Below are 18,167 nucleotides of genomic sequence, written 5' to 3'. Positions count from 1 at the left end.
GTGCAACAAAAACTTGGCTGCCCTGGTTATGGCAGACACCATAATGCTAAACAAACAGAGAAGTCCATTGGATGTGGAGAGGGAGAAAGGGCTTGGGTTATTGCTGAAAGGGTGCCCACCCCTTCACTTCAGCCACTCACAGGTGACTTCTTACAGGAAACTTCTTCAGGGCAGAGAAAGATCAGTTTTGAGCTGAAATCTTCACGTCTCCTGATAGCCACTGACTTACCATCAAAAAAAAAAAAAAAAAAAAGCTGAAGAAGACCATGCTCAAGGCTCAGCTGTTCAGAGAAGCTGCTACTTTTTGTTGTAAGAGAAAGAAGCTCCAGGGTCGACTCTGTTATACCCACTTTGGGCATATCTTCATCCGGGCCCATATCAAAGCTTCTCTCTTTTTTTCTAAAGCTTCTGGGAGATGCCAGCCAGGTTGGGCATGTTTCTCAGTCCTCTTCCTTGACCTGACTCCTGGGAGGTGTGATGGAGGGCTGCCTGTGAGGAGACCACCATTCCATCCTCTAGGGCACAAGAGGGGCCCGAGACCCTGAGCCCAAGAGGGGTCACAGACCCTGGGTCGAACTGTGGCTGCTGCAGAGAGAGGTCCTTGTTGGCAGCCTCTTCTCAGTAATTCCGGACTGAGGTCCAGCAGGGAAGTGGCCCTAATGTAAAGTGAGGACCCAGATGGCAACATGGGGACGAAACCCAAAGCCTGCCAAAGAGCAAGCAGATTTCTTAGAACACTGCTGAGCTAGGCCACAGCTGTACCAGCTTCAGAACCAGGATGGTTACTGTAAGTAAGAACGAGTTTTGTAACCACAGAGCACATGGCCGGGGCAGAGACCCGCAGTCATAGCTGGAACTCTGACCACTCGCTCTCAACCTCTTGTGGGTTTTGCTTCCATTCTCAGCAACATTCAAAGTGTTCCGCATGCCATTCAAAGACGACGTGTAGAAAAGGTCAATGAAAATCAGGAGAAGAGGGCAAAGAGAGAAAAATGTATTTGGAATGGGGAATTCAATAACACAAATTTTATAACCAAGCCTTAGGTGACAGAGGGGCATTTTCAGGTGTTGAGAGCTTTTACCTGTTGTGATTTTGGAAGGGTAAAAACAAAAATAACAAAACCGTAGTTAGCGGTGGGGGTTGGAAGACCCAGTGTTTTTATTTCAGTAATTAAACTCTTGATTAATAATAGCACACTGCAGCATAAAATGTTGACTTTTTAAAGCAGGTTTGAACTTTTACACAATCTGTTTTGACATTGGCATGCACATGTGTATACATATATGCTGATATGGTTATAAGTCTTAATTTTAAAAATTTGATAAAACTACACTGTTAAATGTACACTATACTGAAAACACTGCTGTAACACCAACCAGATGGCTTGTATTCCCTGGAAAATTATTGAAAGCATTTTGAACTAGAGTGATAACTTCGTTATTTAAAGAAATTCTTCTAACTGTAGATAAAGGCAACTCTTTGGCCCAGTGCAGTGTTTTTCTAATTCGCCTAATGGTAAGAATCACTGAGGTGCTTATTAAGCATATGAATCTCCAGGGTCTAATCCAGTCCTTCTGAGTCTTGATCTCTTGAGGCCAAAGTAGGAATCTGTACGAACCTGGGTAGTTCTTATGATCAAGTGAGTTCCAATGTCACTCTAGTAACATGACAAATGGGCTTTGGAAGTGGATTTTTCCTTAAGTGTATGCGGGAGAATTAGTTCATCTGATCCATTTTCATTTTTCCAAACCTTTTATATAAAACACTCTTCAAATCATAGTTTTATGTTTAGTGATAAAAAGAGGTACGATGTATGCCAACCAAACGTAAGGATTGGTTTCTTCTTGCCTAATTTGAATGTGAAAGTGACAATGAATGTTCCTGTCTAAATGCTCTATTAAAGCTATATATATTTTGGAAGAGCCAAAGCCTCTAATGATTCAAATATCAAAGTAGTTTTTTTGGGAAATCTCTATATCCTCGAAATATAGGAACTTGCTCAAGATTTTTATGCAACTTTCACCTGCAAAACCCTACTTGACTTTCAGTTATGGTAAAAAGATGGATGAAAAATTAATAGATGGATTCATAAAACGGTTGAAAACCAGTGGCCTGGTGGCCCCGTGATGGCCCATCCCAGCTACTCAGCGTGGAGGGCCTGCTGTGGGAGTTTGATGCCTATTACCTTCTGGGCTCACAGTGGGTCGGCAAGGTGGGCACCACCTTCCCTCACAGATGGAATGTCTGAGGCTTCCGAAGAGCAAAACTTGCCCAGCACGACATAGCTCAAAGCTGATGCCAGCATCTGTTCTTGGGCCCGTCTGCCAGTCTATACTCTAAATGACTGCAACAGGACTCCAGCTGTACAGTCACTTCTATATGACAGAACTTCCCGCCCCACCCCCCCCCCCCGCCATGAGATATTGGGAAGAACAGCAAGTATTGATTCCACACTGAAATATGTCCTATTTGAAGTCTTCCTACTGAACATAACACAATAGTATGTGGCATACTCTTTCCTTCTCCGTGTATTACTAAAACAAATTTCCATTTCAAAGCAATTAGGAAAACCCAATCCTCTTAAAATTTATTACATCAATCTGTAAGCACATGCATCCCTTTAAACAAGAATTCTCTGGTTGTCCAAATATCGTCCCCAGGTCAATTTTAAAAATGCTGTTCTATTTAACAAAACCTTTTTCCTACTTGGAAGAATAAGAAATCCTAAAATCTAAAGGACCCTTCAAAGTTATTCTAAATGGAAAGGTACCAAATTCCATCAAGATAAAGTTTTGAAGAGAATCAGTTATTTAAGTATAAACTTCTAGAAGAGTATCTGCATATACTTGTGAATTGATTTTAAAAAGTTAAAAAAAAAAAGGTAGCATCTAAATTTAAAGTGTTTGGGATGTGGGGACAAAAAAAATTGTGACACAAATACAAAGTGATAATCCCTAAGGTCTTTTCAATCCACTTTACCTGAGGGTGAAGAATTTTGCTGCCAGTAAAATGCTTTGATATGTTGAGAAGATATTGTAAAAGTAGTCACAGAGGTAGCAATATTTGGCCCAGAAAGATATAGTATGACTTTAACTTCACATTGCATTATGTCCCGTAACTCTCTAAAATTCAAATTTTCAAGTTTTAGGAACCCAGTGGGATTGGAGGTGGATACAGCTTGGCAATTCTTTCTTTGTAACACTGTTTGCTTCGCCTCTCTAAATGGACAGCTGAAATAGATTTTATATATGTTTTTGTGTTTTGTTACATAAGCTTTCTCTCATACAACTGTTAGAGAATTAAACAAATTGGGCATTTTATTTTTAAATGAGTATATTTTTGTAGTCACCAGTTTTGTCAATTTATTTTTCCAGGCGAAAAAGCAACATTTAAAGGGTCCAAAAAGAAGCTAATAAAATTACTTGATCGTTTTTCCAGGAGATGTTTACAAACTTTCCTTGCCTTTTTTTTTTTTTTTTTTTTTTGAGAGATAAAATATCACAGGGAGGCAAAAACAACCAGCTTCACTGCCACCCCCTCTCCCAAAAAAACCCACAGGCTATAGATAAAATTACTCTAAGAATTAGTCTTATTTTTAACGCATAGAAAATAGCAAAATTATCATGCCAACATAAAGAATATATACTATAATTCATAAATGTCTAATTATCAAAACAGTGATAGGCCTGGTTAGATGCAACCTAGCAATCTTATATACGATGCAACTACCTATTGTATGGTCATTCCTGTTATATATTACATTCGATCCTCATCAAATTAAGCTGACTATGTATAATGGTATTATGAAATAAACATTGAATATCACAATAGGGTCATATTCCGCTACTGTACAACCACAGCATGCAAGTAACTATGCATTAGCTGTAAACAGTAAAGTGTCATTACCTTCCAGAAATCCAAAGAACATGAAAAGTACATATATAGTACTAAACATCAATTATGTGTAAATGGCTTTCATATTGAACAAAACTATGTTGTATAAAGCAGCTTTGGGTCTCTCTGTCACTGCTTTCTACACCTATCCTGTAGTCACCCTGACTACAGTTAAGAAACTGTTAATTCCAAACAAGGTCTGGTTAATGCTACTGAGTTCTAGTGAACTATAGTCAAAATTAGGACACAAATAAATCTATGTTCCAGTGTGAAGGCTGTTCTATACCATTTTTGCTTTCTGCCATAACGCACGTGTTTGAATCATGAAGAATATGCTAAATGTGGGCATTGATGAACTTATTTTTTAAACTAGAAACTTGCTCTCATGACACCAATGTGTTTATGTTAGAAATCAGAATACTGTAGATGCTTGCCAACAAATGCTTGTCCCTACTTGTAGTCTAAGTGAATAGTTGGCAAGAAGGACCCTGGATCATGTGAAAACTTTGGAGGGGTCACCTCTAAAATACTTCCATAATATTTGTAAAAGGTAGATAAAATCGAGCAGCTAGGAGAGGAAGGCCAACCAAAGCTGATCCATTCTTACAAAAATGCAGATGAATCATTTAGGTCTGATCCAATGACTCCTAAGCAATTAAAAAAAATTACCATACTAGAGCTGAAGCTTGCACACTGTAAAATAACTATTTCAGCTCTCTTCAGGTTTGGTATTACAGGGTTTTTGGCAGGAGGGAAAAAATTGATTGCTGGACAGGCTTTTCCATGCTCTATCAGCTCTGATAATGAGTGAGGCAGTTGGCGTGGATGACAGGAATGTCCTTTTCACTTGGAATTCTAATAAAACCTCCTGTGAAGTTGCATTTACCATCCATCCAAATGGTCTCATTTTGGTCTGTGTTCCAGTTAGGTGGGAAACTGTCCCATTCTCAAACTGAGTTCGGACATGATATGGTCATGTGGAATATTTAAATACATTACCTACATCCCGCTAAATCAAAATCTTGCTTTTACATTTACAGTGAGATAAAACAGCATTTAAAGCCATTGCGATTTGTTCATTTCCTGTTCATATAGAAGTGATTTAAGTTTGCTTATGAGGCAAAAATTGTACAATTCTCATCACTCAGGCATTATAAAATGTCTTTCTTTAAAGTCCTAGGATATAAACAGTTTGGTTTATAGGAATCACATATTTTCCATCTGCATTAAGAAACAATATACATCTTTTTCTGGAGTATTTAAATGTTATCTATGATAAGCCTAGGAGAGTCGTAAAAACTGACTTTGTCGCCCCTCAGTACTGTTACTTTCATAAAAGTCACGGACATTCTCTGGCCACTTGAGTCATCGCCCATTTGGAGGGAAGTGTACTTGAGCTCTGGAACCATACACAGGTTTGCCTCCATAAAAACTGAGGCCATAGACCAGCCTGAATGGAAGTCATTTACAAAATCAAACATGTCGGAATATCCAGGAGTCGTTTCTGTTTCTCAGACACAAGTTCCTTGACGTGTTGAGAGGTGGTGTTTTCGATTTCGGACTCCTGAAGTCTTGTCTTTACTGTCGGAAGGCTTCTGTTGTGAAATATCTATTAGGGCACTGGCAATTGCGAGGCCTGGAAGAAAAGGTGAAAATCAGTTAACTACGTGGCTAGACCTTTCTGGGATAGTGACAGTGGTGTCTTAGCACCCTATTTTCATTGTTTTATATTTAGTCATCAAATACTTAGCTGTTTATTGGAAGTTATTACGTACCGTGCCCTTCACTTAAAATGTTCTTCAACTTAGACACATGAACTTCACACATGAAGAAGAACAAGGATCTAACAAAGTTAACTGACTTTGACTTTGGATAATTAAATTCAGTATGTGACAAAAATATCACAAGCAGCCATGGATGTAACTCCACACCTTAGTTCCCGTGTCTGAACACAAGTTTGTACTAGATGTATGAAGAATTTTCAGTGTTACTGTTGTTTTTGTGTGTGTAGAATAAAAACCATTGTGCTAAGATTTTTTTTTTTAATTTTGAGCAGTTTTAGGTTTAAAGAAAAATTGAGCCAGTATTGATACATGACTATCAACCAGTCTATAGTTTACATTAGGATTCGCTTTTTGTATTGTACATTCTATGGGGTTTGACAAATGCATAATGTCATGTATTCCCCATTTCAGTATCATACAGAATAATTTCACTACCCTAAAAATCCCCTGTGCTTTACCAGTTTATCTCTCTCTTTCCCCTGAGCCTCTGGTAATCACTAACCTTTTTTAAATGTCTCTATCGTTTTGCCTTTTCTGGGGTATCATGTAGTTTCAATCACATCTTTTCTGGTTCAATGGCTCATTTTTTTTTTTTTTATCACTGAATAATATTCATTCATCCATACATTGTATGGATGTACCACGGTTTGTTTACCCAAGATGAAGGACATCTTGACTGCTTCCGATTTTTGGCAAATATAAATAAAGCAGCCATAAATACCTATGTGCAATTTTTTTTATGTAGAAGTAAGTTAACAATTCATAAATACCTAGGAGCATGATCATTGGATCACATGGTAAGTCTGGCTTGTAGCTTTGAAAGAAACTTCCTGTTTTCCAAAGTGGCTCTGCCATTTTGTATTCCCACCACCAATGAATGAGAGTTCTTATTGTACTACATCTCTGTCAGCATTTGGTGTTGTTGGTGTTTGGGATTTTGGCCATTCTAATAGGTGTAACTGTATCTCATGGTTGTTTTAATTTTCAATTCTGTAAAAACATATGCTGTTAAGCATTTTTTTCATATGCTTATTTGTCAGATACATATTTTTTTGGTGAGGTATCTGTTCAGATCTTTTGCCCAGTTTTAATTGAGCTTTTTGTTTTCCTATTGTTGAGTTTTAAGATTTCATTTATATTTTAGATAGCAGCAATTCATCATATATGTGTTTTGCAAAGATCTTCTCCAGATCTGTGGCCTGTCGTTCATTCTCTTTTTTTTCAAGTGCTTTTAAGAAGAAAGCACCCAGGGAGAGTTATGTTATGCACAAGCAGACATGGAAGAGACAACTTGATATTTTGTACACATAAGAAAACAATCTTGAGTATGATCAGCAGACTATTAACACAAAAGTAAGTCTCTAGCTATCACAGGTAATTGAAAGAATTCTGTTTTGTGACATCATTTAGTCTCCTGATTGAGGAGAACATTTGGTAATATGTTGATGGATAGTAAATGCCTTCTAAACTTGTAAAAGCAATGGCTCCACCAGATACCCTGGTTTATCATAGCTACGCATGAATCATTTTAGTTTCTGTTGAGTCCCATGTAATTCTTGAGTAAAACAAAATGTGCCAAGTCACCATACTAAACCAAGAGAACAGGCTGCTTGCTTTAAAGAGGTCACTAAAGGACTTTTGGTTCATTTTCTTGTCTCCAGGGTCTTGAAGACCTGACACTGAGTAGAGCTGAACCAAACCCTGAGCCCTCACAGACATCTCCTCTATGTGATGCTCTTAGAGAAAGGCCTCACTTTGGATCTTAAGCTATGTAAGATGTCACTGAATTGTTTTACTCCTTGTGGGTCAATCTATTCTAGGTAAGCCTCAACTCTGACCTGGCAAGGATAGAACTCCAGAGGCTTATGAACGGAAAGAAATGCCAAGGGGAACAGACACTGTAAGGGGAGGGTCCACTAGCCTAGGACAGTATTGTAGAAGTCAAAGGAGGACAGGGTTCAAGGAGTCTGCAGAGGGACCAAATGGGCCAGCAGTGAGGCTGGATGTGGAGACCATTCGATTTCCTCAAAGAAGATTTTGATGATCTTTGAGTCATGTCCATACCTAACTGAGGAAGGGAGTCCACAAGTTAAGCGGGGGATGGGGTGAGAGGAAATGTGGCAGTGCATGGAAGAGCCCCATGCTCAAGCCATTTGGCAATAAGGGAACTGGTGCACCGGGGAAGCAACAGGTCAGATGAAATCTGTGTGACTACATAGAATTATCTGAGTACATATATATTTTTAAATGTTTATTTATTTTGAGAGAGAGAGCATGCATGCAGGTGGGGGAGGAGAAGAGAGAGAGAGAGACAGAGGGAGGGAGGGAGAGAGAATCCCAAGCAGGCTCCACACTGTCAGCATGGAGCCTGATGTGGGGCTCGATCTCATGAACTGTGAGATCATGACCTGAGCCAAAATCAAGAGTCGGATGCTCAACTGACCGAGTCACCCAGGCGCCCCTGCATATATTTTTTAAAGGGAAAAAAGAGTTTTAGGTACTTTCGAAAACAGAAGAGAAGGTATTTGTAGAGAAGGAGAAATTAATGGTGCTGGGAAGGGAAGGGACTAAAAAGTTACAATAATCACGGGCTAGGCTGACAATCTCAGGTATTTAGTTTTTCAGGGTTGCTGTTAAAGAACCTGCTCTTTCAGGATAATAAACAATTACTCAAATTTCTTAGAGGTAATGCAAGTTCAAAGGTTCAAAGTTTAAATAAAAATCGCTTTCTTGACCTTGGAAGGGCACAGATGGACTTCTGAAGTGGCCAACAAAGACGTTTTAACCACTTATTCTGCTGTAGGAAATAGTTATTTTGTTATTTCTTCAGGAGAGGAAGCTGAAGCACATGTTTTCTTTTAAAAAAAGAATCACGGAGCAGGGTTGTGCTAACTGAAAGTTCGGTTCAGGCAGACCTGAAGTTTCTGCAGATCTCTTGGCACACTTCGGTCATAATTCACAACCTTCTGTTATTTCATTCCTGGCACCATCTTATCCAGAGACAGCCAAATATGACAAAGAATGTATGTCTCCTTTAATGTGGACGGAGACCACTTACACTAATTTCAATGATCACAGCATCTCAATACGAAATCGTGTTATTCATTAAACCACTGCATGACCCAGTCCAAAAGAGCCCTGAAAAACAATTCTTTTCCATTTACATGTGGCTGCAAATGTTGCTTCCTTACAGAAGATACATTCCAGGAGAGAAGTAAACAGTGTGAGTTGCCAAAACAGGAAATTCTATGCTAATCCGAAACTGTCACTGTACCTTTGTATTTCAGGGTATTTGCAGTCCAAAGCCTAATTAAAGTAGTGTCTCTCATAAATATCCTGGGTTTGCTAATGATTTGTAAGCTTGGAAACACATTCAGCTGGAAATAATAAATCATAAGCCATGTTTCAGTCCTTAAGTTACAAATAAAATTGCAAATCATGCTTATTTTTAATTTGACAAATTTTTGTTCTTTCCTATGAAAATGGAACAATCAACTGCATTTACAGATCCTGCATAAATGGCAATGTGCGTGCAAGAAACCTTGGACTCCTGGAGGCAGTGACGTTTGAGCGTCCACCACATGTGCTCACAGAGGACACTCTGAGGGCCACCGCCCACCTCTCATCCTCCTGATGGGCCAAACGATGTTTTCGTTTAGATGTAAGCTTGAGTCCTTTACAGGACTACACAGCTTGTGGCACACCATGAGTTATTCTTTTTTATAATGCTGTAATTTAATTCTGAACAGCATAATAATCATAATAACTGCATGCATATATGTTTAAGTGTCGAATTATTGGGGATAGGTGTTTATTACTGATTTTGCATTTCTGCATTTTTTTTTTAATTTTTTTTTCAACGTTTATTTATTTTTGGGACAGAGAGAGACAGAGCACGAACGGGGGAGGGGCAGAGAAAGAGGGAGACACAGAATCGGAAACAGGCTCCAGGCTCTGAGCCGTCAGCCCAGAGCCTGACGCGGGGCTCGAACTCACGGACCGCGAGATCGTGACCTGGCTGAAGTCGGACGCTTAACCGACTGCGCCACCCAGGCGCCCCAACATTTCTGCATATTTTAATATATGGAGAACTCTAAAATAACAACAACCACCCAGAAATTGCTATATCCTCAGTCAACCTACAAGAGGCCCTGGACACAAGAATAAACTGTTCCTGAGGTTTCTAGTGGGTGGAAGGTGCTTTAAAAGAAGATAAAGTTCTATCATTGCCCTTCAATATACTTTATTGTAGGGAATTTTTTTAAGGTTTATTTTTGAGAGAGAGAGGGAGACACAGAATCTGAAGCAGGCTCCAGGTTCTGAGCTATCAGCACAGAGTCTGATGCAGGGCTCGAACCCACGGACCGTGGGATCATGACCTGAGAAGTCCGACACTTAACTGTCTGAGCCACCCAGGCGCACCTGTAGGGCGTCTTAATTGATTACAAAAAAAAAAAAAAGTTTTCAGTAGCTCTTTAAAAAAAACAACAAAAACAATATGACTCCTCCCCGCATGTAACATGTACGTGCTGGTGAGAGACTGAACATATAAACAGACAATGGCCAGACGTAAGATAAAAACAGAACTCTGGCCCTCAAACTGCAGCAACCTGCTCATGCAAGCACACCCTTATCTGCAACAACCGGGCTAGGAAGCCAGCCCGCCATGTGATGGCAAGTCAGACCCCTATGTCTAGTAACAATCTAGGAAGTCAAACAATTACCCTATAACAACGGGCCCCACCTACCCAACTTGATTAATAACTGACAACTTCCCTAATTTTTGTCCCTGCTTCCAAATAAGGACCAATCAGAAAAAGGCAACTATGCACCTCTAACCAATCACATAGCACATCCGTTTCCAGTTAACCTGCCTCCGGCTTTCCGGTGCCCATTGCTTCCCATCAGGGCGCACTTGAAGCCTTCTCTTTTTTCCACTATAAAAGGTTCCCATTTGCCTATTTTTAAGGGTCTGCCAAAATGCAAGCAAGCAATGGTGGATGACTGACTCCCTTCCTGTAGCGAGTTCTGAGTAAATAGCCTCACTTGCTATTTGGTTGGTCTTGGCTTGTTTTCACGCTGGTGATGAAGAGACAAAAAGGTAGCTTGAGATCTTTCCTGGATTTTTTTTTTTTAACAAGCATTAATAAAACAACAACAACTTAAAAATAAGTTATCCATGTTGCCCTTCGAGGCAAACACTTTCTCCCATTTAGATTCCCCTGGGAATTTTTCCCCCCACCCAGGGAGAGGTTTTCTGGTGATGCCCTCTCGCTCCCGGTGCCATAGGAGGAAGCCCTTCCTGCAGTGGGATGCGATGCAGTGGCACAGGCTGCCTGCGGTTTGCGTTCCATTAAAATCAGGTCACTCCAGAAGATCATTTTTCAAAACGTCACACAAATCATCTGATGAAATCCACTTACTGTGTTCTCTAGACCTAGCACAGTTCCTTGTTATCAAAGCAATACAATTAACTGGGGGGAACAATTCATTATTTTAGACTGGTGGTCTAAAGGAATTTCATTTACCATGTCAAGATGATGCACAGACACTGCAGGCTAGCAGAATTTACATCAAAATATGCCCATAGACTCAATAAAAATGCTGGGGTTTAAATATTTATTATAAACTTTACCTTTTTGCACTTTGAGTTCTTAAACACCAGACACTATGACATTTAGATTATTTAAATATGAATTATAAACCTCATAAGAAAGAAGGTACCATCTTCTGTTTCCTGTCCCGTTTGCTATGGCCTTGTGGTTTTTCAAACTAGCTCCTGCTAACGTGGAACATCACCCGTGGCTGCTCTGGATGACAGGGCAGGGCAAGCTATGAAGGAGGCAGACTCCTTTGGGGCCATGTAGATTTCCCTCAGAACAGGGGCACAAGTTAGTAGTTACTGATTTGGATGCCAAGAGCTACCACAGATATTTGGTAAATAAGCAGAAGATACACCCAAATCAGACCTTTCCTCGGACTCTCAGAGAAAAACAATAACAACGACTTTTTTTTTTCTATAATTAAGAATTAAGGCTCTCAATAAACACGTGCAGACATGCCCTACAAAGAAAGCAATACAAATGACTAACAGCTAAATATTTAAATGGTAAATATATCTGTTCAAACCACTAAATTTGCAATGAAAACCACCAAGGAGAAACATCAGGCAGGAATCGAGTTGTCTTTAGTAAAACTCTAGTTTTTCCTAATGGAAGGGAAATGGTATTAGTAGACTCCAGCAGTAACAATCTAATCATAAAATTACTGATGTGTGTTTTTTTACAATTATGCAGAACAATTAATAAGTACAGTAATAAACTACTGCACATCAAGTGAAATTGCCTTGGAAAGAACATTCTCACTTTATACACAAACATAGCACTTCCATTTTACATTTGAACAAAGCCTCAGAAAAGTCATTCATTTTGAAATGTTCTCCTCCCAAGTCTGTGTAAAAGCAGGCACCACTATATATTTTAATTTTCCAGGAAAACAGCTTCATTAGGCGTGAAAGGTTAATTGCAGGTTTAAGTGGAGCTCAGGGAATGGTGCAAGGTCTGCAGTGAATTGCACAGTCTGCTTCGGGATGACCTAAATGAGTGCTGTAAACTGTTTGCCCTGCTGAAATGTTTTACTACCTCATTTACTATCTGTCTTCTTTTACGGCTTGTATTTGTAGTTCTTCTAAACCTTTAATGGCTACAGTTTTATTTCACTGTAATCAGATTTAAATGGAAATACCATGCTGGGATGTTTAAATGTTTTCCCTCTGATTGTATACAGCTACATGCTACTGATCAGAGTCTTGGCTATCCTTCACATGATTAAGAAAGTGACTTTGGGAAACTTTGATGTTGCATTGACGCTAGCTATTGTGCAGACTTCATTTAACATTCGGCGTGGCCACCCTTGCCAAGATGCAAGTGGGGCTGGATGCATAATTAGAAAATATGCATTTCCACTTTAATTGATCTGTTGGAAGGCCAGTGCAACTGAAGTCATTATTAGGCAAAACTCCAAAGGTTACACTGTTGAACCAAAATTGAAACACTTCAAGTACTGAAAACATTGGAATGACAAATGGACTAGTCATATTTGTCTGAAGAGTTTAAAGAAATGTTTCCCTTCACCTACTAAAAACCAATGGCAACTAGAGATGCCAATACTTAAAGACAAATTGTTAACTACATTCTGGTTATACGATTTTGTTTGGCCTTTAGCACATCATAATGTTGTAAAATTTCACTTAAAGACACATGGTACAAGTTTTACGAAATGTAACCCTACTGCTAACACCACAGATGCCACCTTCTATAACATTGCCAAGCATTCCCTAAATTGTTTATGGACTGTTTTCTGATTGGTAAGAGTATGCTGAGTAAATCATGGACGTTATTGTCTCAAGTCATTGTGTAATGCAAATCCTCATGCTTCTCAACAAGTAAAGCTTCTTTTAGATCTTATCAGTTCAAATTTTAATTACCTAGTAAAAATCTTATTAATTCATTTAAAATATTTTGTGATTTTTTTTTTAGAGGCACAAACATTATAAGCATCAGCCTTGCAGCTACCCTTCCACATTGTTAAGTAATGTTAAGTACTTTCCAACTGAGAATTCCCTCATCCTAAGCCAACTGGGGAAATATTTTCTAGCAATTTCTTCCTTCAATTAAAAAAAATCTGATATATGATAATTCTTAATTTTAAGCCCCAATCATCTTCAAATTAATTAAAGCGCTTACTGATCACTGGAAAAATCAAACTATGGCAGTTTTGTAATAATGGTAATATTTTATTTTCCACTAGGGAGAGACATTGAATTTTAGCGTTTCTAGTAGTAAAATGTCATTGTTTGCTTTAAATTAAATGAGATTATATGTGAAAATACTTTATAAAGTGTTATAAAAAGATAGTTAATAATTTCAATAGTAAATCAGCTACTACTACTACTAGTAAGAAATCACAATCAAATTGCAAATGTCCAAAAACTCCCAAGTATCAAGAAAGTGAAGAGCAAATCATTTCATTCAACTATAATTTCTTGAGTGCCTACTATATGCCAGGCAATGCTCTGAGTCTCTAAGAATTTAGCAATTGATGAGACAGAAAATACATAAAAGATTCTATATTCCATGGAGCTTCCATTATAGGGGATCAAACTCATGTATTTTTTTTTGACTGAGTTATTGCAAAGATTAAATGTGAAGGGCTTAGGAAAGTGCTTGACACATAAGATCTCAAAAATGTCAATCGTCATCATCATCATCATCATCATCAAGTGAGAAGTTTGAAGTCAACTAGGAAGCAGTTGACAAAACACTGGGAACCCAAGACTTTGTTGGGGTTTCTGGGTGGCTCAGCCGGTTGGGCATTTGACTTGATTTGGACTCAGGTCATGATTTCATGGTTTGGGATGCTCTCTCTCCTTCTTTCTCTGCCCCTCCCTCATTCATGTTTGCTCTCTTTCAAAATAAATAAATAAATAAATAAATAAATCTTAAAAAAAAAAAAAGGCTTTGCCTCTATCCATTAATAGCATTCACTCACTCATTCATTCATTCAACAACTAGTATGTTTACTGTGTGGAATGCCAAATAAAGAACAAAATTTGTTGGAAAGGTGGACTCAAAGACTCACAGATAGCATCAGTATAGAACAACATTGCCAGTGAGGTGGTACTATGTTTAGTCCTCAAACCAGAATTATTCTGATACCTTGGAAAATAAAATTGAGAATTTGCTCATAGATGTAGAGATGACTTATATGTGTGGCCCATTCATCAGAGAATATGATAACAATTGAAAATGATAATGGCAAAATAGAGGAATGACAACACTGAATAGTGAAAGCATTGTTTACATTAATATTGCTTGTATTATTGGACATACTACTAACAATGAACTTCTCCCTACTTTTTAGAGTTAATAAATGCTTTTACATTGAGTATCTAGGTTGTTTCTCAAGACTATTCTGCTGAAGTGTGTCCAGAGCTCTTTGTTTAAAAAAATGTTTATTTATTTTGAGAGAGAGAGAGAGAGAGAGAGAGCAAGTACATGAACCGAGGAGGGGCAGAGGGAAAGAGAAAGAGAGAGAATCCCAAGCAGGTTCTGCACTGTCAGTGTAGAGCCAGATCATGCCCTGGGCCAAAATCAAGAGTTGGATGCTTAGCCAACTGAGCCACCCAGATGTCCCAGAAACTTCTTTTTATCTATGCTTCCCCAATGGCCCAAATGAGGCACAGAGCGATGAAGTGACTAGTTCAGGCTCACACAGTTAGTGGTAGTAGTGGGACCTGAGACCAAGCCTCCCAATTCTTTGACTTGAATTCTACTCAGTTTATACCATTAGAAGGAAATTTCTACTTTAGTATAAATGAGTAATGATTTTGAACCAAATGGGGGAAAAAAAACCCAATTCAAAAATTGCTAGGGGTATGAAATCAGTTAAGGTCAAAGGCTTTAATTAATGCTGATGGTAATAAAAATAATAATAAAAAAAACCCTATTCTGTTAACATTGACTGAATGCTTACTCTATGCCAGGCATTGCCCTCAGCACATGATGTGCATTGTTTTACCCATTTATGTAGATAGGAGTGGACGACAACACAGGTTAAATCAATAAACATGTGTTGAGGGTATATTACAGCTAGTGTGGTTGAGGGTGGTTGTCAAAGAGTGATTATCAAACAGCATCAAGCTCGGCAACCATGCAAGAGCTCCCACATTTGCTAATAATCACACCGAGACAAATTCTATGAAATAGGCCCAAGGCACGAGGGGAAAAAAGTCAAGAGGAGACTTCCTGGGGGTGGGGTGGGGGGGGGGTGGAGATCACAGATTCCCAGGGGAGGTGGTTTCTGAGCTGAGGTTTGAAAGACAAGAAAGAACTACTCACAAGAAGAGCACAGGCATGAGCAGTGTGGCGTATTCTGGCTGGAGGGAACTAGAACTTCACCAGCATGGAGAGCAAGGGCATTTGCAACTTCAGGACATTTGCTACGAGTGTACTGCAGGTTCAAAAGGGAGACTGGTGAGAAAGAAGGGAGTGGGAAGCATAAGGGGGTCCGTGAGACAGCCCTAGGTACCAAACTTGGAAACAGAGGTTTAATCTGCAAGACATAAAAAGCCTTGAAATGATTTTAAGGCGTGGAGAGGCATAGCCAGATCGTTACTTCAAAGAGACACCCCTCGCGGTAGCACAGACGGATGGGAGTTGGGGACAAGGCTATGATTATTGAAACCAGACAGGAAAATGGCAGTAGAGAGAGAGATAAAGAATGAACAGGACAGATGTTTTAGGAGAGACTAATATGGGAGATGAAAATAGGGAGGAATCTAGAACAACTCCCAGCTTTCTGGCTGGAGAGAGAGCGTGGCCAGTGCATACTTGAGTGGCCAAGTGCATACCAATTCTACTCACTGGTATATGAAGGAGGAACAGTATATCCAAGGAAGGTGGTGGCTAATTTGTTCAGTTCTAGACATACTGAGATTGGATGACCCGTGGGACACCATAGTGGAGATATCTAGCTAGAAATGCAGGTGGGAAGCTCAGGAATAAAGTCTAGCCCTGAGATACCCAGGGTTTTTACATGGATGGCATCTTAAGACTTTGTTAGTATAGGTAACAGCTGTTACAATAAAGCCTCAAATATCAGCAGGTGAACACGATAGTTCATTTCTCACTATGTAAAATCCAATCCTGAGGTGTCAGGACACATGTGGGGGAAGGAGGAGGTAGTGAATGCAGCATCTGCTCTATGTAGTTACTCAGGGACCAAGGCTGATGGGGATTCTGCCATCTTCAGTCAGGGGTTTCCATGGTTGCCTTGAGCATTGACATCTAGGTGGCAGATGGGAGACAAGAGGGTAGGAAAGCTCATGACACTCTGCCTCAATGCCATTTGCAAGTACTATTCCCCAGGGAGGGAGGTGCAGATCCCTGCCACCGGGGTGGATAAGTCTGCCCTTGGTAGAAAGAACGGGATAAGAAGGAGGGGGGACCGAGAGGAGAGCACTGGCAATGGAGGAGAGGAGCCCACGAGAAGACGGTATATCCGGAGAGGTAAGAGGAAGGCAGGACAGAGACTGTCCACAGACTCTGTAAGAAAACTAGCCAGAGACTAGTTTATAACCTGTGGATGCTGTTTCTGTTTGCAACAAATAGCCAAAAACTTCCATGACAACGATAAGCCAGCTGAGTTTGTGGCTTCCAAGCCTTTCTTGATCTGAAATTCAGAATGTCCCTTGGGAGGTTTCTCTTGGAAGGAAGTTGGAGTAGGTGGTTCCTAAGGTCACTCAGGCTCTACAAATTTATGACTGCAGCTGCCTTTCTTGAGTGGGCCAACAGCAAGGACCCAGACACCACTGCGAGTTCCCTCTGTCGTACATGTTCTTGAGTGGCAGCAGAGTAGGATACCACGAGCATCACTGTGAAGTCAGGGGACTGGATGGGTCCAAGGACTTCCTTGCCGGAAACGTGCATCTGTTCTGGCTGGTTAAGGACCTTTGAGGGAGTGGACACACTTCCACCAGAGTGAGAACCTCACCCGTACTGGCAGGTGTGGTTTGTACTGACCAATGGGTGTGGCTTCTATGATGCCAATAACACTAATCAAGGAACTGGCTCTAAGTTTCATATCAGGGAGGTCAGGAGAATGGGCAGTGTCCAAGACCAGGTGAGATTAACCTGCCCAGAAATCTCTGGGCAACCGAACAGATTTCTTTTTACATTTAGTTTTTTAACCCTTTATGTTATAATACAATTTTGTATTTTAACCCTGCCTACCTCCAAGACTGGGAGCACCTTAAATATAAGAGCTATGTTTTTACGCATCCTTATGTCCCAATGCGTCGTCTAAAATAGGTAATCAATAAATAGGACTTGAATGAGGATTAAAGGATGTCTCGCGGTGCTGTGTGCTGCTAAGGAAGTGAATTCTGATCAGAAGTCTCGGTGTTGTTTTACCTTAAAGGCAGTCAGAAGTATAGGCTGGCCTCTTTAGGTTTCTCCAATCCTTACGCTTAGTCGCAAAGAAGACAGTGAGTGGAGCATGGGTAAAATGCAGGGCAGGGAGGGACCACCGCGGCACCAGTGTAACCATAAATAATCTCTTGTCCGAGAAGGTGACCCAGGGGAGAGTGTCCCGCATGGTGTCACCTTGCTCCCCTTAAGGCCTGACGTGCTTATGCCCAAACAGTGAGAGCCACACTAGTGAGCATCTTGCTCAGTACCTTGGTCAACACTGTCTATAAACGGGCTTTAATATCTGTGGCTGTGGGTACAGTATTGATGAATAATTGAAACAGCTACCACACTTGCTTGGCAGCAAAGCATCAGCAATTCCTTTCTCCCTGAATGTCTTTGGAGACACTGAGTATTTTTAAATCAACTCTGGAAGTCCTATCCAAAGCTTCTTTCAGGTCTTGAATGAACCACTTCCCAAAAGGAAAAATCAGTTTACCTTTCATGTTCTGATCTCTC

At 40.0% G+C, this 18,167-nt stretch overlaps 1 protein-coding gene across 2 annotated transcripts in view; it reads right to left on the bottom strand.

Moving 5' to 3' along the window:
* Window positions 1–1,128: 1,128 nt before the first annotated feature.
* ATRNL1 (attractin like 1) overlaps window positions 1,129–18,167 on the bottom strand; it is a 788,891-nt gene continuing 771,852 nt past the window's right edge. For both annotated transcript variants that reach the window (XM_040486565.1, XM_040486566.1), the window contains one exon: window positions 1,129–5,531. In XM_040486565.1, coding sequence (XP_040342499.1) covers window positions 5,407–5,531 — 125 coding nt within the window. In that variant the 3' untranslated portion in view covers window positions 1,129–5,406. The remainder of the gene's footprint in view (window positions 5,532–18,167) is intronic.

This window comes from Herpailurus yagouaroundi, unplaced genomic scaffold, assembly GCF_014898765.1.
Source record: "Herpailurus yagouaroundi ecotype Mexico unplaced genomic scaffold, PumYag 163, whole genome shotgun sequence".
NCBI lineage: Eukaryota > Metazoa > Chordata > Mammalia > Carnivora > Felidae > Herpailurus > Herpailurus yagouaroundi.
This window is presented reverse-complemented; position numbering and strand designations above follow the sequence as displayed.